The sequence below is a fragment of the Batrachochytrium dendrobatidis genome (genome assembly GCF_000203795.2).
Source record: "Batrachochytrium dendrobatidis JAM81 unplaced genomic scaffold BATDEscaffold_1, whole genome shotgun sequence".
Classification (NCBI taxonomy): domain Eukaryota; kingdom Fungi; phylum Chytridiomycota; class Chytridiomycetes; order Rhizophydiales; genus Batrachochytrium; species Batrachochytrium dendrobatidis.
The window spans coordinates 220,191-239,376 of NW_006281099.1; the positions used below are offsets into that span (position 1 = coordinate 220,191).

Consider the following 19,186-nt stretch of genomic DNA (forward strand, 5'->3'; position numbering starts at 1 on the left):
TTACTAGTGTTGAAAGTATATCTACACATATTGCTACATGAGCCAACGGTCATCGCCTAGACGACAGAGAAGAAATAAACCATCATATTCCAGCAGCAGTGCTTCAGGAACAGATATAAGAATACTCTCACCATTCAATGACTACTTGGAAACTCCAGCAGCAGGATCTAGTGCTGATCAATCCAGCAGCAGTAGTCCCAAGTTTGGTACTGGCAGGCCCGTAGTTACCAAAGACACATCCTCTTCAAATGGAAATGCTGGAAGAGAAGAATCTACAAAGTCTATTAATAATGCTAATGTAAATATCAGCAAAGATGCGATAGGAGATGAATGTAGCGAACGCCGTCAACCTGCTGCTGCTGGTAGAAAGTTATGGACGGACCCTTCTGCATTGTCATCTACCCCATATGGTAGTAATAGTCGCAAAATCAAAAGTAGACAACAGCGACGATTGGAGCAGCGGGCAAATCAGAGTCCGAGCAGTACTATTAGCAGAAATTCAGACACTGAATCTAATGCTGGAAGAGCATTGGGTCACACAAATGCTCCTGGTTACAAGAGCATTCTTTTAGATAAACCAGTCATCTTGGGACGGAATACTCCAGTTAATCAGCAGGACACATCTGGTTTTGCATCAGATACAGCTCATGGTAATCCACCTTCAGTCACCCATGTTCCAAGAATTATTGCTAGATCTACCGAGCAACCCACTCCATCTTCACCCGCAATGCTGTCAAAAGATTCATCTCATCTTCAAGATGCAGCAGATACCAAAACTTCCACACACACTGACAATCTGTACATTAATCAGACCATTCCACCTGGCCAGGAACATTTGGCCAAACTTTTTCCAAGCTTGTTTCGTCACTCGACTCCCACTGCTGTGAAATTAATCAACAAAACCAAGATTCAACCCGAAGCGGCCTTCAAAATTTTATCCGACTATCCTGGCTGCTTTGTTATTGGTGTTTTGGGTCGAGCAGGTACTGGAAAATCAACTGTTCTTTCAGGTCTGGCAGGATCGAATCCATTTCCAATTGGCAGCAATGCATCTGATGGTTTAGATCCGACATCTTTACACGATTCGGCTGGTCAAAAGCTTGGCATTGATTTGTTTGTTACTCCAGAACGGGTGATTTTATTAGATACCCAGGCAATCTTGCAGTCTTCTGCCTCGTCACAATACCCAAGTTCGCCCGATATGGATATTGCCGATGATAATCAAAAACTTGATCCATCTACCCAAACCGAATCGTCAAAATTAGCTTTATTTCTCATGTCTGTTTGTCATGTTATACTCCTTGTGTCTGATATGGCCCCAGATGCAGAATTATGTAAATTAGTGCGCAACGCCGAGCTTGTGCGATCCAAACTCTACCATAGTCATAGATCTACTGCACACGTGTCATCTACCCACTCTCGCAATTCAAGCCAAAGTTTTAATAGACATCGACAACCCACTCCATCAACTACATCATCAACGCCAAATTTACAATCCACTCACTCGCTTGATGTCTTTCAGCCCTATATTGTATTTGTTTATAACAAGTGCAAGACGGACATGCTCATCCCACACGGCGTATCTGGTATTTGGAAATCATTTCGAAAGCATTTTAGTGATACAGAATTGAATGCATACAATTTGTTTGCTCGCACCAAAGCTTCAAAAGCCGTTCATGATTATGAGCTACATATGCAAATGCGAACGAGGAAACATACGAATGAGGATACACTACCTTTACAATCAAATCGACTTAGAAGTAAGACATTAGAGTTACTGTCTTTGAAATTACCCATCTGTAATATTGCTTGTCTTCCCTATCAAAGCGAGTTGTCACCAAAATGCGATTTTTCACTGTCTTTGGATGATTTGATGGCAATGTATGGTGGTATTAGAACCCGATATGATGTTTTGATCAAGCAGTTGCGTGATGTATTGTTGGAAATTCCCAGATTTCCTGCTGCTTCGCTAGAATCAGGTAGTGGTGCCAGTCGTTCTGGATTTGTTAATCGGCAATACATGGTATCTGAGCGTGACTGGCTTCGTAATGCCGTTCGTACATGGGATAATATATTGAAACGGGATATACAAGCAGATATTTCTAGCGTATCGAATTTATCTAGCAGCGCTACTGGCGGAGCCAGTGGTTCTACAGACTTTAAATCTTCTCGACTCCATGTCAAAAGCTCCAGATCTCGCACTTTTCAGCATGATGCTCGAAATGAATAATGCAGCATTGCGTTTATTGTAACCATTTTGAACCCGTTGGTATTGAATTTATTTCCAAAACCACCGATTGCCATCCAATAGTGACACTTTTATTTGGAGGTATGGTTGCTGCGTACACTACAGCTAAAACGAGCTGCGATTCTTTATCTATTGTCTAGACTTGTTTTCATTCCTAGTTATAAACCATCTTGATCTGCTGTATCTTTCATGCCAAAGGTGGATCGATTTGTAGAGGATTTGAAATACAATAGTCTAGGCTGGATTGCAAGCGTTTGTGATCAATGATGGATGAATCGCAATGCCAATCGTGTATTTATTCAGTGAAATGATTCATTGCAAAAATAAAGATACCAAAGAGCTCATTGGATGAATATCAATGCATTTTATTGAGATGGTGTCAAGCACTGTGATCTTGAAAGTGTGTCATTGTTGCATCGATGTGTCAAATCCACAAAATGTGTTGTCCAGCAAGACTTGATTTTCACCCGCTGATGCGATTCAAAGCGTTGCAGCATTGCCATTGACCAGCCATTCAGTAGTACACAGGATATGGCAGACTCAAATCGTAGAACCCACAAACGAAGTCCTTCGTTTGATCCAGGAATATACTTTTCACAGGAAGATAGATTCCCAGAAAAGACATTGTCATTTCATCACCAGATATACGAACATCGATACAGGTTATATAGAGCGTATGAAGCTGCAGTTCCTAAAACAAGTCCAGTTTCTGATGAAGATGACCAGGCTTGCTTTCTTGACTTTATCGATACTGTCTGTATTGACATGTAAGTGCTTTACATATCCAAACTTACGTTCTGTTCAATCTCAAAGTATTCCAACTGCATTCATGTGAAATGGAGCTTTTTTGCAATTCATCTTGCCGTGACTTTTTCTACTCTGCTTTGAAATGGATCATCGTTATGCTTTCCTATTAGAATTGGCATGATCCATTCTTTATAATGATCATCGTATACTACACACTATAGTTTTGAACTTGCTTTTCTTTACATTTGGCGTGGTCATGCATTGTGCAGTCACCAAGTTGTAATTCAAATATTGGGTTCGACTGGTTTCAAGAGAATTCTGTATTCTGTATCCTAGTCTTGCATATACATTCGCGCTTTAATTCAACAGAACAATGATTGGACACATCAGGAACGCAACTGTTGTTTCCATGCCAATCACCTAATATTGTAATGTTCATTTTGGAGTTGAAGATTTGTTCAGTTGTTGCGTACAAAAATGAGATGGACAAAACCGAATGAACATTACAATGCTGTCCAGTAGATTGAACAATCGGGTCATGAAACTGGGTGTTTACTATGTACACACCCCTATCAGTGTTTCATTTTACATGAATACGACTGCAAATGAATGTCATTTATGGCTAGTGATCATATTTCCATTTGTCTATACTTTGGAGCAGTCCAATCAATTGTACTAATCTTTTCTAAACTCATGATCATACCCAGGAGAATTTCATACGGACTAAGCATGTATTTGTTGCATCTGTATATCTGCACCACCATGTGGTCGCGAGTATTCTATTGCGTGCAGCCCTTTTCCACAGATTTCTCAACCTTACAACACCTACTTCAAAATACAACACCGTCTTCATATATTGCAAGTATAATGTCATATTTTCTTCCATGGAAATGGCAACTTCCATTTCTTCGCATATCATGTTCAACACGTCCATTCATGTTTGTAGATCTTCTAGACGAGATTCAGCTCGTATACTACCTTGCTGCCTTTATTTCTTACCATTTCTATCCAGCCCTAGATGCATGGTTGGCTATTTATGGAATGCATTTGATCAATGGTATGCTGTGTATGGCATTCTGGTTTGGAGATCCGACCCGATCAGCCCAATGGACACTATCGGGCCACGCAAATACTTCGACAGGCTACTTTGGATCGTGGAATGCACTCTATACTCCCTTGATCATGTGGTGGGTTTACCTTTTAGGACGTCGTAACTACATGGGAATATTAAGCTGGCAGCATATGGAACGTATTGAAATGCAGAAACGGATGCATGCCAGTATCGATGCCGAAATCTCCAAAACAAGTCAGCATGAATTCACCAAGTCTGAGCTACATAGTATTTTCATCAATCGACTAGTTGGAGCAACTGAATCTTGGGTGTATTTTATTTGGTCTTATGTTGCACCAGTTATTGTACCTTTATTGTGGCGTTGTGTGTTAAGACCCAATGTGCCAGAAGTTGATGACTTGTCTGAAAAAACGCCGTGGATATGGACAATGGTTTTATCGGTGATGTGTACGTTTGCGTTGAGGTTGTGGGTGTCATTTTTGAGTTTTCAGATGCAGTGTGTAACCTGGTTCGTTCCGTACGTGTCAGGATTTGTGATTAACAAGTTTGAAAAATCGGTTAGTATTGGTATAATATATTGAGACTTTATGGAATGCAATCTTGAATAAAATATTAAAACACGAATTAGATGGATTGACATAGTCGACTCCTCAAGCCAATTTATTCACAATGCCAAAACAAGGTTATTTAAAGTTTTGAATGTGCTGATTTACGTTGAGCGTATGCACTTTTAAGTAATGCATACAAAGTCTGTATTCTGGGCATTTCCACACCATGCAGCTTGGCAAGATTCAGCGGGTTTCCCAAAATAACCTCCAATTCCAATGGTCTTTTTTCTTCCCAATCAACCAGCATACTGGGTTTAAACCCAACATTCTTTTTCGTATTTTCTAAAATCGAATCGATAGAAGCTAGATGAGATGGAAATGGGCGTCCAAACAGTTTGGGACCAGCTTCAAACACTTCGCGCATGCATTCTCTCGCATGCTCATTGATGGTTGGATCAGGAAGTAAAGATGCGATCCCAACACCTCCACCAAGAATAGAAGTTGGACTAAACGTTGCATTGATTGCCAGTTTATGCCAACGGGTAAGTTGGATTTCAATAGCATCCATCATATACGCCTCGTCCACTCCACCTTGTTTAAACAGATCAACAAGGGTTGTCATGTTGGATGTTGTTTCTGTTTGTAATGCTAAAGGCGGTTGCTGGGTTGGATTATTTTTCGTATAAAATGGACCCATGTAGATGCGTGCCCATCTGCTGTGCACAATCAGTCCTGGTTTGGTCTGAGTGCACGATACCAATGTCACACATGAGATAATGGGTGACTGGGGATACCGATCGCGATACGGCCATTCAATTCCAAACCCGTTTTGAATCAAAACGATCGCTGATATGCCAGTTACCACTGGAGAAATATCGACGGAATCATCTCGCACTTCTGGTAAAGCTTTGGTGGTGACGACGATATAGTCGAATTGGATCCCCGAAGCAGCAGCTTGAGTGCATGAGTTAAACACTCGGTGTGGTTTCCAAACTGAAGAGCCGTATACGGGAGACTCGATTTCAAATCCTTTTTTATTGACGATGTTGTAGTTGGAGCGACAAACGACGGATACCAGGGTTTCTTTCGAGGCCTTGTTTAATGGCTGATGAAGCCTTGCACCATAAAATGCACCTACAGCACCGGCTCCGACTAAAATAAAATAGGATCAATATTTAGTTGTAAATTCTATTCACCTTTGAACATAATCTTTTATTCGTTACCAATAAGAACATGAATTGGCATTTGTCGTTGATGGACGAATTCAAACTAAAATTCAACGCTTAATAGCTAAGCAATCTGAACGACAACGATCACTGATATTGAATTTGCTTTTCCAGCCAACGGATTCAATTGGATTCAATTCTATTATGGCTCAGCCATCTCAATCTAAACCGTCTTCATATGATTCAGAAGAAACGATTTCCTTTCTTCTGACGGCTGCTCAGAAGCTATTCACTTCATCGCCTGCTATTTCCCGACATTTAGTGCAGACATTTGTTGATCACACTGTCTTGCACAATGTACCTGTTGCTGCTGCTCTGCGTCGAAAGCTCTGCACAAGTTGTGGATCGTTTAAAGTTTCAGGTCTTACTTGTCAGACAGCAACAGTATCTGTCAACAAAAAAAAAGCCAAAAAGTCATCAAAACATCGACCATCAACTTTGAAGAGCACTGAAAAGGATCCAGTATTGGTGCAAGCTGTTTCTATAGCAACACAAGCGACACCTCGAACACCAACCACCAAACCCATTCATAAACATACCAACTCGACCCAAAAACCATATCGTATCATTCAGCAGCCTATCAGAAAAATCCCATCTGTTACAGCAAACAATTCACTGCAAAAACTTGCAACCAACGTTTGCACTACATGTCTTGTTTGTGGTTACATTTCATATTTGCCTGGAATTGGATCGAATGAGCTAGCATTGGTGGATACATCTTGTCCAATGGTTTATGTACCAGATTTTAATCTGCCAGAAACTTCCAGTACATCTACTTTTAAATCAGTATCAAAGAAAAACAAACGATTATTGGGATCAACACATCAAGAAAATGATCCGATTGCGACGGATAAGGATAATGTACCAGTATTGAGTTTGTTGGATCAACGCATCTTGAATTCAAAAAAAGTTAAAAAGATCAAGAATTCATTTCATACTCCTATTGTATCGCATTCTACACCACCTTCAGCTGAAAACAAACACGCTAAAGAGTCTGGTGGTGTAGTGTCACAGTCCATCAAGTCTATACTACTGGGACACGCTACATCCAAACCCAACTCCGTAAAGAAAAAAGACAGTTACAAGAACAAGGTTCAATTACTTGTCAAGCAGCAGCAGAAAGCCAAAGCAAGTGCTTCCAAACCTACTTATAGTCTCACTGATTTTCTTTCTGATTTATAAAATTTGACTTGTGTTGGATAGTCTTGGGTATAAGGATTAGATGGTTCGCCAAGAAATAAACTATATTCGAGTTTCAAGATTTAGAAAATACGAAATATATTTCAAAATAGAGCAGTGACGAACACAAGGAGGGGAGATTGGCTTTGAGGGTAGCCAAAAAGTTTAAGCCGATGCAGTATTTGATGTAGTTATACGAGACACACCCCATACTTTCTTATACTCTAAACATATCACTGTGACAGAGGAAGCAACACACAGTATGTGCATTAATGAGATGACCAAAAAAGGAGCGCCAGGTGTCCACGAATCGAAAAGCAATCCGCCGACTTTTGACACAATTAAAATACCAGATGCTCCACAAAAACTAGATATCCCTGAAATACTTCCACGGAGATGAATTGGCATGCTTTTAGCCGATGTCACAAGTGTGAGAGAAACAATAATAAGACCAATCTCGCCAAATCCGATTAAAAAAGCTGTAAAGTAGTTAAGCTTGGATCCCGGCGAAGTAGATAAAAACAATAAAAGGTATCCAGCCATTGCCAAAACAGTTGAAATCAGCATCAATAATGGAGGATACACAATGTCTGTAATAAAACCTAGTGTGATGTTATAAGCAAGGCGCAATAGTTTAGTTGTTATAGATCAATGAAAATTGAGCAAAGTGTATTTGTGGCATACTAGAAATCAACACAACCTACCAAATATAGGAGCACCAACTAGGGCAAATGTCTGAATCACACCAGTAAGAATAGATGAAACAATATACGCTTTAGGGCAACTGACTTCTAAAGTATCTGGAGAATTACCCTCACATTCACCACTCATGACATGGTGTTTATACACCCATAAAGGAATAAATAGTGTTACAGTTATGGTATCACCCCGCGCAAGGAAGCTACCAATCAAGCCAAGGATAAGGCGTGGATCGCGAACAACGGTACGCAAACCATCTCGCGTAAGTGAGTATATTGCTGTAAAATGCCCCATAAGACTGGCATTCGAGATTTTTTGCAAAGTGTTGGGCAATGGCGTTGAACTTTCAGCCAACGAGTTTTCGTGAGTATTGACAGAACAAGTGGATGCAGATGTAGATGGCGTGGGGTTTGCTGAGCGTGCAGGCAATGTCGTCAAGTCTCCCTCTTGCTGCAACTGTTTTTTCATAATTTCTCGTACAAGCTTAGGAGAAGGTAGAGTAAAACCTAGCACCACTGCCAAAACAATGGAAATCGCGGCAATGATCCAGTAAGAGTTTCTAAGACCATTACCAGTATGGCCGATCATCACCGGAATGCGAAGAAATACAAAAAGCCCAATAAGTGCGCCAAGACCAGTAAAAAGTCCAGAAATACCCGCAATCTTGCCTCGATCCTAGATAAAATATATGGTTTACCAATGAATAAAGGTTTTAGTTGAATATAAAACACAACCAAGGCTAACGGATGAAATATCGTACCCTTTCATCAGCAATGTCGGCCAAAACAGCAGAAATCATGGTAGATACTGCAGCACCGCCTATACAGAACAATAGTCTTAAAAGAAGCAACTGAGGGTAAACGTTTTGTGTCAGCGGATATAATATAAACGTAATGCCGATGAGAGTGTAGCCTATGACATATATGGGGCGACGCCCAAATGAATCGGAAAGAACACCCCAAAAGGTGATGACAACCAATGTTCCAATTTGATCGTAGAACACGAGCGAGCCACTTGTATATCCGATGATGTTGTCTGGCACATGCAATATATCTTTGAGAATGAATACCTATATTGTTTAAACGATAGACATACCAACGCGAAAAATACAGTTAGTAAGATTTAATTGGTTTTTGCAATCGTATTCATGTAAAATGAAACACTGATAGGGGTATGTACATAGTAAACACCCAGTTTCATGACCCGATTGTTCAATCTACTGGACAGCATTGTAATGTTCATTCGGTTTTGTCCATCTCATTTTTGTATGCAACAACTGAACAAATCTTCAATTCCAAAATGAACATTACAATATTAGGTGATTGGCATGGAAACAACAGTTGCGTTCCTGATGTGTCCAATTATTGTTCTGTTGAATTAAAGCGCGAATGTATATGCAAGACTAGGATACAGAATACAGAATTCTCTTGAAACCAGTCGAACCCAATATTTGAATTACAACTTGGTGACTGCACAATGCATGACCACGCCAAATGTAAAGAAAAGCAAGTTCAAAACTATAGTGTGTAGTATACGATGTCCATTATAAAGAATGGATCATGCCAATTAAAGAAATAGTCATGCGATTGTACATTGATATGCGATACTAGAATCCACCCAATTAAACAAACCGAATGCGAAAAGTTGAATATTTGAAAATTCTAGTCACTAACCTGAGAAGAATTGATATACACAAAGAATGAGATGGTGAACAAGGATGCCAGTAAGAAGGAGAATAGATGGAAATAAGTAAATCCCTGCTGCAGTCTGAACCACTTTGTGACGGGTTTTGATGATTGAGTGTCGGAGCGACTGGTTTCTAGAGGTGGTTCTGCAGTATTAGCCAAATCAGATGCATTTGCACTTTCATTGATTCTAGTAGTGATTTCTGGTAATGGCGTATTACTCATTTGACAATGAGCGTTACTCGGCTTCCCTTATCAAAATGATTAGAACACAAGACTACCCGAATTAGTTTGTCCTGGTGATGAGAATGCACTAGGGATAGGTCAGGAAGTAAAACCAGTTACGAATGGTAGTGAATGTACTACCCTAGCAATACTATTTAAATGATTGTCTTGGAGTGGATAAGACAGATTCGACCTTGACGACTTGACTTGTTACAAGATTCAGCAGTGGGTTTAATCGGTATATTTTTGATTCATACATCACCATGGTCGATTACTTCATGTTCCTTCCGACTATAAATTCGTGATTGGTCAGCCTATTAACGTTCCGATCCGCAGTACTATCTTTTTCAGTTCCGGCCATCCATTCCAAGCATCTACTCGGTCATTTCAAGAAACTGTTTATTCACAAGATATTACATCTTGACACTTTTGCTTTTTTTCTTCATCTTGGCATCCTTCCTTTTTTGCTCACGCTTACGCTCCTTTTCTTCATACTTGCGCTGTTCCTCTACTGAAAGCTTGTAGATTTGCTCCTCCTTCAACTTTTTATCCTTGATTTTTTTGTCCGCCAGCTCCTATATTATGATTCGCCAGATTAGATATTGCATCAGCCATTTAATGGTGAAATGAATAGTAGATTAACAAGCACTTGCCTCTTTTCGCGCTTCCTCTTGGGATTTTAGAACCACCACTTCAGCTGCTTGACGGAGTTTAGCAATCTTAGATTTGCCCTACAGAAACACATGGTTAATGCCACTAAATGGATTTTCACAAGGACCATTGGAAAGTACATACATCTATACTTAGTAATCCCTTTTGACCAACATAGTCGACTAGATCAAATCCAAGTTGGTTCATCTGACACATGGTGTCAATCATGTCTTTGGTTGGGGGTTGAGCATTAGGAATGCGGTACGTCATATTCAATGTGCGTGGTTGCTTGAGTGCTTCTATCCTAAACACGTTGCATTAAAAAGAGTGAGATGCAACCTAAATCTTGAATCATTGATACAAACCATACGTACGTTTCAGGCTTGACTGTGGGTAGATCGGTAAGAATAATCTGGTCAATCAGAGGTTCTTTGAACAAAGTATCTCCGTTGCCGTTTTCATCAAGACCAATAGATTTAAAAATAGTAGCACGAATAGCTGGATCGTCCCACACAGCTACAGCAAACTCGGGTGCATCTGTCATGATCATATAGTGACTTTTTGGAAACCCAGGAAGATCGCGAACTTTTGGAAAGTTATTCTTTGAATAATATTAAATAATCAGGACTTGAAAGGATGGCTGAATCAACACAAAATGCATCATCTGTATGACTTACAAGATCCCAACGATTGGCTTTGATCGAGTCTCCAGTAGCTTTTGGAAGAATTGCAAATGTGAATGGATCAGCGACTTTGTCATTGAAAGTAAAAGTAAGAGTCTATTTAAATATCGGTTAGCAGCAAGAATCAATTGATTTGCTTAGACTTGAATGGGCAGTACATACCACTTTGTCGTACTGATCATTTCCTAGGTAATAGTCTATAAGCCATTGAACAAGATCGTGGCGAGCAACTAGATGAACATATCCATATACATGTTTGACAAAAGTACGGCCCGAAGCGTAAAAGATAAAATCGCGAGGTCCGTCCATAATAAGCTTATGTCCATCATTAGATCCAATATGGGAAAACTGCATTTGCCACAATTCAAATGTTCCTTTCATCCTATAACATTGTATAGGTTGAGAATAATTAGTATGATGTATTGATGTTGAAAAAAGCAAATATATGAAGTGGCCAGCATACCATCCACGAGCGATTTCTCGGTTAGCACGTTTACCGATCAAATAAAATGAAGCATACAAAGTAGCAATCAAAATCATGAGCAGTTCAAACCAAAAATCCATTAAAGTAATGTTATCCAAGCTCATTAATGGACGAGGTTTGTTGACCACATTTTCTGCCGAACCACTTTGATCTGAATTCAGGGTAGAAGAGAACTGGTCGCTAAACAGTGTTTGTTGAGTATCGTCTTCAAGCTCTTGATCTGTACATGCAAGGTTTTTAAAAAGTATTTAGTATCTGTAAATGGTATAAACGACCATGTTTAATCATTATGAGCAAGGAATAAGTACAATTGAAATCGTCAAGATTGGTGGCAGTAACGTATCCAGTCAAAGCGAAAAATACAAAAAGAGTAAAACCAAGTTTGGCAGCTTGACCAAGTGGTTTTAGCATAGCCATGGTGTCAGATCCAACAGAAGAATGCATTGATCCTTTGATTAGGTAACTGCACAAGTGTTGGATTGCAAAGTGCGGACTGAATGATCACGTGGTTATGGTTCACTTTTGAATTTGCAGATCTAAACTCGACTTGCTTCCAACCCACTAATCCAGTGTTGCAACATGGCCAAGAAACAAGTGTCCAAGTCTACATCAGAAGTGGTCGAGTCTTCTGGGACTACCCGCACCACCACTCGTACTACAACCACAACCACCACCACAACCACGCCCAAACTGACCACAAGCAACACTGACACAACCCTCTCTTCGATCTTGACTACTTTTGAGGAATCTTACTTTTCAAGTACCCCGCAATCCATTGTGCTGATTGATGTCTACTTGGCATTTGTGATGCTGACTGGCATCATTCAGTTTTTGTATGTGGTGCTTGCTGGCACTTATCCTTACAATTCATTTTTGGCTGGATTTATTTGCTCAGTTGGATCGTTTGTACTTGCAGGTAAGTATTGGCATGTCTAGCTGGAAAAGGATTTGATTTTAATGTGTTTTTAGTTAATTTGAGAATTCAAGCTCATCCTGCCAACAGGAGTACGGTTTCCATGTCTCCAGAGCGGTAAGAAATGAGTTGGTCAAGGATGTTGTCGAGGCTTGATTGACTAACATGTTCAACTCAGAGCGTTTGCTGATTTTGCATTTTCGTCGGTGCTGCTGTTTGGATTCTGCATCAACTTTGTTGGCTAATTTGATTTCAGACTAAAGCCCAATACTGTTTATTTACAATCGATTTTATTAAATATACATATTTGAACGAGGAATGGGTGTGCAGTGCAGATTGGACAAGAAAAGAATTGCCTTCATTCTGTAAAAGATTTTTATTTCCTTTGCCTGATGATGTGTGGCAAAAGAAACAAATGAGTAATTAGAGCTTGTTAAATGCAACCGTGTCGACAGACTGGCAGTAGTCCTCAAGAGCCATGATATTGTCATTCAGATCGTCTGTGCCAACCTTGTCGTCTTCGACGACACATGTGATCTGAAGCTTCTTGATTCCGTAACCAATGGGAACAAGCTTAGAGCCACCCCATAAGAGACCATCCATGGTAATGGCACGAACACCTTCCTCCAGCTTGGCAAGATCAGTCTCGTCATCCCAGGGCTTGACGTCAAGAATGATCATGGACTTTGCTGCCACCTTGGGCTCTAGAAACAGTGCAGAGTATTAGAATACAAAAACAACAGTAGCCAACAATAGGAGTATATTCTGCAAGTGCGACAGATCAGATGCAAATAAATAAGGTAGCGTGCGGTTTTTTCATCTTAAACGGAACGTTTACAGCCAAATGCCGGTATCATCATATCTAGAAGCACATTGCATACTCGTAAAACGACAAACACTTACTGGCAGCCTTCTTGGCATGGTACTCGGCAAGACGAGCAGCCTTGACCTTTTCTGCCTCTGCGTCCTCCTCTTCATCATCAGAACCAAAGAGATCAATGTCATCTTCATCTTCTTCTACTACAGCAGGACCATAGGAGTCAGCAGATTTCTTGGTGCCTGGGAAGCTGTAAGTGATTAGACAAAGTAAGTTGCATGAAAAGAAAAGATACAGTCAAAAAAAAAAGAAAAAACCTTGATCTGGACTTGGCATCAAAATGGGCAATGTGCTTGTACCAACGAGAGGCATATGGGTAGGTAGCAGCGACGGGAGCCTTTTTGACAGCGTCAAAGACGGCAACATCAGCCTGGGATGCAGTGTATCTATTGGAAACAATAAATGGTTAGACCAGAACAATCATAAAAAACAGATGATGTATTGCTCAGAGTTGCCGAGGCAATTGTGGTTTCGTCGTTATGGGGGTCTTAATCCCATCAGTAACACGGACCAATATTTCCTCATCACTGCAGTACAGAACAAAAAAGAAGACAAAAGAAGAGCACAGAAATAGATTGCAAAATGCTGGGGTTAAGCCAACACCATGACAGCGACATATTCATAAACAAAACTGCTCATTCAAAGAGTGATTCATTCTAAATGAATACGGCTGCAAGTGCAATATGGATCTGAATCAGCCATGGTTGAACCAAGACATGAAAACAGTACAGATCAAACAGAACAGATCAATGTAGAATGCAACAGGACTCAACTGGATATACAATGCATCAACAGGAATAACAACATCAATAGCTTACCCCTCAATGTAAGACTTGTCCTCAAGGAAGGTATTGAGCACCTTCAAGCCAGCATCCTTTTCAAGATCAGTGAAGCCCATTGCAAGAATATAAAGTTGTGAAGTCGACAAGAAAGAAAACCAACGCAGCCAATCATTTGTTTTGATTAAGAAGTGTCCTCAGGTTAAATGTCCTTATAAACGCAGCCTCGCTGTTTTTTTCCTGTCCATTAATTGTTCTTGTAAGTTATTTTATGTGCAGCGTTCTTTCCTGAAGATGAGATTTATACATAGGGACATCATATTTAACAATGATGATTTATGTGGGTGAACAATCACTGATGGGAGTCCAAAAGAACCATTGCAGACCACTCTTGAATATAAAAGTTTGTCATTTGATTGCTAACTCTTGCTGATCAACTAGGTTGGATCCGTATTGCTTGTTTTATGAATAAATACTGTTTTTTAGAATCTACATTTGTCTTGTGTTTTTTAGAGTCTCAGTTTTGGTGGGAAAACTTTGAAAATCATTAAAGTTTGCATTCACTGGTGGAAATGCCAACAAATTAAAAGTGTTTTTTGGAATTGATTTTAACAGTTTATCAGCAGTAAACTTCTAATAGTGTTATTGTCTTGAATATGGTGCGTATCTTGTCATCATCAAGTGTACTAATGAATACATTGTTTTATATAACATCAACTGCATTCAACTCATCTTATTAATGGTTTAAACATTAGCCTCTCAGACTCGATATCAAGGTAAACACTAGCAGAATAAAGATTCATTCTATTCATTCCATCCATTCCATTGACAATTAATCAAATATACAATCCTCTTATTAAAGAGAAAACTATCCAATCGCTCAGACCGAGTCAAGGCCGTGGATTATCACCCAACTGAACCTTGGCTTCTGGTTGCGCTTTACAATGGCTCTGTTCATATTTGGAACTATGAAACACAGGCAAGTCATTCATCTGCTCATGTTTGTGGTCTTGTCTAATACTATCATTACTATTCAACATGGTTTAGGCTCTTGTCAAGACATTCGAAGTGTCTGAACTCCCAGGTAATGCTGTCTTGTTGAATTCCTCTAGATCTTGTCTTGTTGAATTCTACTAGATTCTGTCTTGCATAACCACTCTTTGATTTCAAAATGACTTATGTTTTCAATCCAATTGTTAAACTATAGTTCGTACCGCCAAGTTTATTGCTAGGAAATCATGGATTGTTACTGGTTCTGACGATATGCAAATTCGAGTATTCAACTACAACACCCATGAACGAGTCATCTCGTTTGATGCACACGCTGATTATATTCGCACTATTGCTGTGCATCACACTTTACCATATCTCATATCTGCTTCAGATGACTATTTTATCAAACTTTGGGATTGGGAAAAAGGCTGGCGCAACATTATGGTATATTAACAATTGGAGTTTAATCCTTTGTTGCTACTACAAATCTATAAGTCTTGTTTTACATCACTCATGTATACCAATTCTTTATTATAGACCTTTGAGGGACATACACATTTTATTATGCATGTGGCATTCAATCCCAAAGATAGCAACACTTTTGCTAGTGCTTCCATGGATCGCACAATAAAGATATGGTCGCTTGGATCTCGCGTTCCAAATTATACATTGGACGGGCACAAGAGCGGTGTCAATTGTCTTGACTACTATCATGGAAGTGACAAACCATATCTTGTCTCTGGAGCCGATGACAAGTACAGTATAATTTGCATGGATTTATTGTGAACGTCTAGTTTGTAGATCTAATTTACATTTGAATACAATCCAAATCGATATTTAATCCTGGTATCAACATGATCAAACAGAACTGTCAAAATTTGGGACTATCAGAACAAGTCTTGCGTGCAGACCCTTGATGGACATACCAACAATGTTTCTATCGTGTGTTTCCACCCCGAACTTCCTATTATTGTCAGTGGTAGTGAAGACGGTAAGTGCATGGGTTTCAATAGCATACTGAATAGTTGGATCAAACTGTGTTAAGAAATATTTACTTGTTGCTGACATTTAATTGACATCTCCATTCAAATAGGCACTGTGCGTATCTGGCATGCAAACACGTATCGTTTAGAAAACACTCTCAACTACGGCATGGAGCGTGTATGGGCAGTTGCCTACCTCAAGGGCAGTAACGATCTTGCATTTGGTTACGATGAAGGCACAATTGCCATTAAGCTGGGTCGTGAAGAACCAGCTGTTAGTATGGATGCCAGTGGAAAAATCATTTGGGCTCGCCATTCTGAGATTCAGACCTCCAATATCAAGGCATCTGGCGAAGAGGTTCATCTTGAAGATGGCGAGCAGGTGATTCTTCCTGTCAAGGATCTTGGTAGCTGTGAAATTTACCCACAGACACTTCAGCATAGTCCGAATGGCCGGTATGTATTTCGAACCTGTTGTGCACTGTCTTGATCTTTAGCTTTTACATGTGCTTTGGAAACACATGGCAGACACTAATGTATTACTCTACACCTGAAATATCATGACAATACACTTAGATTTGTGGTTGTGTGCGGTGATGGTGAATATATCATATATACGGCTCTTGCATGGCGCAATAAAAGCTTTGGACAGGCACTCGAGTTTGTATGGGCCATGGATTCCAATGAATATGCTATTCGCGAGTCATCATCTAGCGTCAGACTATTCAAATCATTCAAGGAAAAACCCGTAAGCATCCGACCCAGTTATGGAGCTGAAGCTATTTTTGGCGGTGCATTATTGGGTGTGCGTAGTAGCTCGTTTTTAATCTTTTATGACTGGGAAACTGCACTTCCAGTCCGTCGTGTGGACGCTGCTGTCCGTAATGTGCTTTGGTCAGAGTCTGATCTTGTAGCCATTGCCAGTGAAGAGTCGTTTTATGTTCTCAGATTTAACCGATCTGCCTATCAAGCCCACATTGAAAGCGGCGCTCAGGTTCAAGAGGATGGATTTGAAGCTGCCTTTGAATTCGTTACTGAGATTTCCGAGAGTGTTCGGACTGGCTGCTGGGTCGGTGATTGTTTCATCTACACCAACGTAGCAAACCGACTCAACTATGTTGTTGGAGGACAAGTGGCTACACTGTCACATTTTGATAACAACATGTACCTCCTCGGTTATATTCCTCGTGACAACCGCATCTATATTTGCGACAAGAACCTTGCTGTCATGAGCTATTCATTGCCACTTTCGTTGATTGAATATCAAACTGCGGTGATCAGAAACGACATGGAGCATGCTGCTCGTGTGCTACCATCAGTTCCTGTTGACCAGCACAATCGTATTGCTCGCTTCCTTGAAGGTCGTGGGCTTAAAGAAGAGGCCCTTCACGTTTCGACCGATACGGAGCACAAATTTGAATTGGCAGTCCAACTTGGACACCTTGATATTGCGTACGAGATTGCCAAGACAGCCGCGCATGATCAAAAGTGGAAAACCATTGGCGATGCTGCGCTTTCTGCATGGAAAGTAAGTATATCTAGTGAAAACTTAGTGCACTGGATTGAACATCACATTTAACATTTACTGTATATGTCAAATTTAATTTATGGGAAATCCATCATGCTTGCTAGTTTGGACTGGCAGAAGAATGCTTGCATCGTGCTCGGGATTTTGAAGGTTTATTAATGATTTATCAGACATCTGGTAATGCAACAGGATTGGCAGAGTTGGCCACCATGGCGGGTAAGTGTGTCGAGTATCAGATCAATATATATCTTTTGTTGGGTCATTGAATGTGGACAATAACTGCTGTACTGTCGTCGAAACTAACACTGTTGTGTGATTGTTTTCATATTGAATTGGAATACTCAGTTGAAGCTGGATCCAACAATATTGCATTCGTATGCTTTCTTTTGCTTGGTCAGACCGAGCAATGTGTTGATCTTTTGATCCATACTGGTCGTATTCCTGAAGCAGCATTATTTGCTCGCACCTATGCACCTAGCCAGATCAATCGTGTTGTTGCGTTGTGGAAAGCATCTTTGGAAAGTCAGGGTAAACACAAGTCGGCTGAAGCACTTGCCGAACCCACTCGCTATCCAAATCTCTTTTCTGATTTTGAATATGGCTTGACTGCGGAAATGGGTTTTAAGCGTCGTCGTGATCGTGGACTTGTTTCGGCTGGAGAGTATGTTGAATGGAAGGATTCGCTGGACTGGGATGTGATTGGCCGTAAGTTGAATAGTTTGTTTTTATTGCCACACTGCAGTTCTATCTAACATTAATTTAAATATGTATTTACAATGGGTTGTTTTGAATTTAGAAATCAAAGAGCGATATCCCAATGGAATTCCGCCAGAATTGAGTCAGCAGCAGCCATCAGCTTTAACATCTCCTGATGGACTTGGTTCGCAGAGTGCACAGAGCATGCGAAGCAATACCAGTCTAAATGATCCCTATGCATCTACTTCCACTTTAGCCAAATCTGATGTAAATGGTAGCCAAGCTGCGCTTATATCACCTGTTCGTTCTGCATCACCAGCTCGTCGTACGCCATCGCCGAATCGGATGATCTCGCCCATTCGCGCTGCACAAACATCTCCTGCTTCAGTGTCTAATGCTGCCTCTTTTTCACAGCCAAGTGTCATGCAACCTCAGCAACACAGTCAATCTGGTTCTTTTGTTTCGAATCAATCAAAGACATCGAATGTGTCGTTTGAGGTAAATGAATGGATATGGACTGTGTATCTTGCATTGGGTTACTAATCTATTTCTATTTTATGTCTTTTTTATTGCATGGTTCAATAGGCATCACATCCACCTCACCCAACACTGCTGGGTAAAACACATCTCACCGGTATTGCTACTGACGATAGACCTGATGGTCTTTCCGACAGCCTGAGTCACCTTAGTCTAGATGTCAACACCACTGGCACAGGATCACTTCGTGGTGACATGGATTTTGAAGATTTTAGTTCAATTGGAAACAGTACAACAGCCAATGATGATCTGGCTGCATTGAACGATGATGAAATTGATGCGTTATTGATGTGAATATCCTTTATTGATGATGACTTAATACATTGGTTTTATTGTTTTCAATGTTTCAGTGTATTTAATTTAATTTATACTCGGTTTAGAATCAAAACTGTTGATGTGCTTGCTTGTCAACGTAATAAGCCTAAAACAACAC

At 40.2% G+C, this 19,186-nt stretch overlaps 10 protein-coding genes across 10 annotated transcripts; 5 read left to right on the plus strand and 5 right to left on the minus strand.

Annotated features, from left to right (window-relative positions):
* Positions 1-37: 37 nt before the first annotated feature.
* On the plus strand, positions 38-2,230 carry BATDEDRAFT_85674 (uncharacterized protein; the record flags this gene model as incomplete). Its single annotated transcript, XM_006675859.1, has 1 exon — positions 38-2,230. The coding sequence occupies one exon, from the start codon at positions 38-40 to the stop codon at positions 2,228-2,230; it is 2,193 nt and encodes a 730-aa protein (XP_006675922.1).
* A 549-nt stretch (positions 2,231-2,779) lies between these two features.
* On the plus strand, positions 2,780-4,648 carry BATDEDRAFT_21202 (uncharacterized protein; the record flags this gene model as incomplete). Its single annotated transcript, XM_006675164.1, has 2 exons — positions 2,780-3,015; positions 3,703-4,648. 2 exons carry the CDS (start codon positions 2,780-2,782, stop codon positions 4,646-4,648), a joined length of 1,182 nt encoding a protein of 393 aa, XP_006675227.1.
* Positions 4,649-4,693: 45 nt separating this feature from the next.
* Positions 4,694-5,860, minus strand: BATDEDRAFT_84476 (uncharacterized protein; the record flags this gene model as incomplete). Its single annotated transcript, XM_006676150.1, has 2 exons — positions 4,694-5,767; positions 5,839-5,860. 2 exons carry the CDS (start codon positions 5,858-5,860, stop codon positions 4,755-4,757), a joined length of 1,035 nt encoding a protein of 344 aa, XP_006676213.1. The 3' UTR covers positions 4,694-4,754.
* A 125-nt stretch (positions 5,861-5,985) lies between these two features.
* BATDEDRAFT_33887 (uncharacterized protein) lies at positions 5,986-7,098 on the plus strand (the record flags this gene model as incomplete). The annotated part of the gene is made up of 1 exon (XM_006675619.1): positions 5,986-7,098. The coding sequence occupies one exon, from the start codon at positions 5,986-5,988 to the stop codon at positions 7,021-7,023; it is 1,038 nt and encodes a 345-aa protein (XP_006675682.1). The 3' UTR covers positions 7,024-7,098.
* An 87-nt stretch (positions 7,099-7,185) lies between these two features.
* On the minus strand, positions 7,186-8,919 carry BATDEDRAFT_84478 (uncharacterized protein; the record flags this gene model as incomplete). Its single annotated transcript, XM_006676151.1, has 4 exons — positions 7,186-7,622; positions 7,725-8,394; positions 8,480-8,788; positions 8,899-8,919. The coding sequence occupies 4 exons, from the start codon at positions 8,917-8,919 to the stop codon at positions 7,186-7,188; spliced, it is 1,437 nt and encodes a 478-aa protein (XP_006676214.1).
* A 461-nt stretch (positions 8,920-9,380) lies between these two features.
* On the minus strand, positions 9,381-9,629 carry BATDEDRAFT_85621 (uncharacterized protein; the record flags this gene model as incomplete). Its single annotated transcript, XM_006676152.1, has 1 exon — positions 9,381-9,629. The coding sequence occupies one exon, from the start codon at positions 9,627-9,629 to the stop codon at positions 9,381-9,383; it is 249 nt and encodes an 82-aa protein (XP_006676215.1).
* Positions 9,630-10,042: 413 nt separating this feature from the next.
* On the minus strand, positions 10,043-11,551 carry BATDEDRAFT_21206 (uncharacterized protein; the record flags this gene model as incomplete). The annotated part of the gene is made up of 6 exons (XM_006675165.1): positions 10,043-10,204; positions 10,425-10,584; positions 10,655-10,881; positions 10,958-11,059; positions 11,126-11,345; positions 11,427-11,551. 6 exons carry the CDS (start codon positions 11,549-11,551, stop codon positions 10,043-10,045), a joined length of 996 nt encoding a protein of 331 aa, XP_006675228.1.
* Positions 11,552-12,026: 475 nt separating this feature from the next.
* Positions 12,027-12,605, plus strand: BATDEDRAFT_85677 (dolichyl-diphosphooligosaccharide-protein glycotransferase; the record flags this gene model as incomplete). The annotated part of the gene is made up of 3 exons (XM_006675860.1): positions 12,027-12,363; positions 12,417-12,477; positions 12,539-12,605. 3 exons carry the CDS (start codon positions 12,027-12,029, stop codon positions 12,603-12,605), a joined length of 465 nt encoding a protein of 154 aa, XP_006675923.1.
* A 178-nt stretch (positions 12,606-12,783) lies between these two features.
* On the minus strand, positions 12,784-14,135 carry BATDEDRAFT_8958 (uncharacterized protein; the record flags this gene model as incomplete). The annotated part of the gene is made up of 4 exons (XM_006674998.1): positions 12,784-13,064; positions 13,264-13,427; positions 13,507-13,623; positions 14,056-14,135. The coding sequence occupies 4 exons, from the start codon at positions 14,133-14,135 to the stop codon at positions 12,784-12,786; spliced, it is 642 nt and encodes a 213-aa protein (XP_006675061.1).
* A 511-nt stretch (positions 14,136-14,646) lies between these two features.
* On the plus strand, positions 14,647-19,093 carry BATDEDRAFT_18190 (uncharacterized protein). Its single transcript, XM_006675093.1, has 13 exons — positions 14,647-14,675; positions 14,772-14,792; positions 14,879-14,995; positions 15,064-15,100; positions 15,224-15,453; positions 15,547-15,764; positions 15,876-16,000; positions 16,103-16,448; positions 16,569-17,533; positions 17,638-17,736; positions 17,866-18,225; positions 18,317-18,714; positions 18,802-19,093. The coding sequence occupies exons 1-13, from the start codon at positions 14,673-14,675 to the stop codon at positions 19,045-19,047; spliced, it is 3,165 nt and encodes a 1,054-aa protein (XP_006675156.1). The 5' UTR covers positions 14,647-14,672; the 3' UTR covers positions 19,048-19,093.
* The last annotated feature ends 93 nt before the right edge of the window (positions 19,094-19,186 follow it).

Excerpts from the sequence above, each read along its gene's own strand:
- BATDEDRAFT_18190 (XM_006675093.1), top strand. Across the intron at positions 15,101-15,223 it reads CGAAGTGTCTGAACTCCCAG|TTCGTACCGCCAAGTTTATT; the intron begins GTAATGCTGTCT and ends GTTAAACTATAG. Across the intron at positions 15,454-15,546 it reads AAGGCTGGCGCAACATTATG|ACCTTTGAGGGACATACACA; the intron begins GTATATTAACAA and ends TCTTTATTATAG.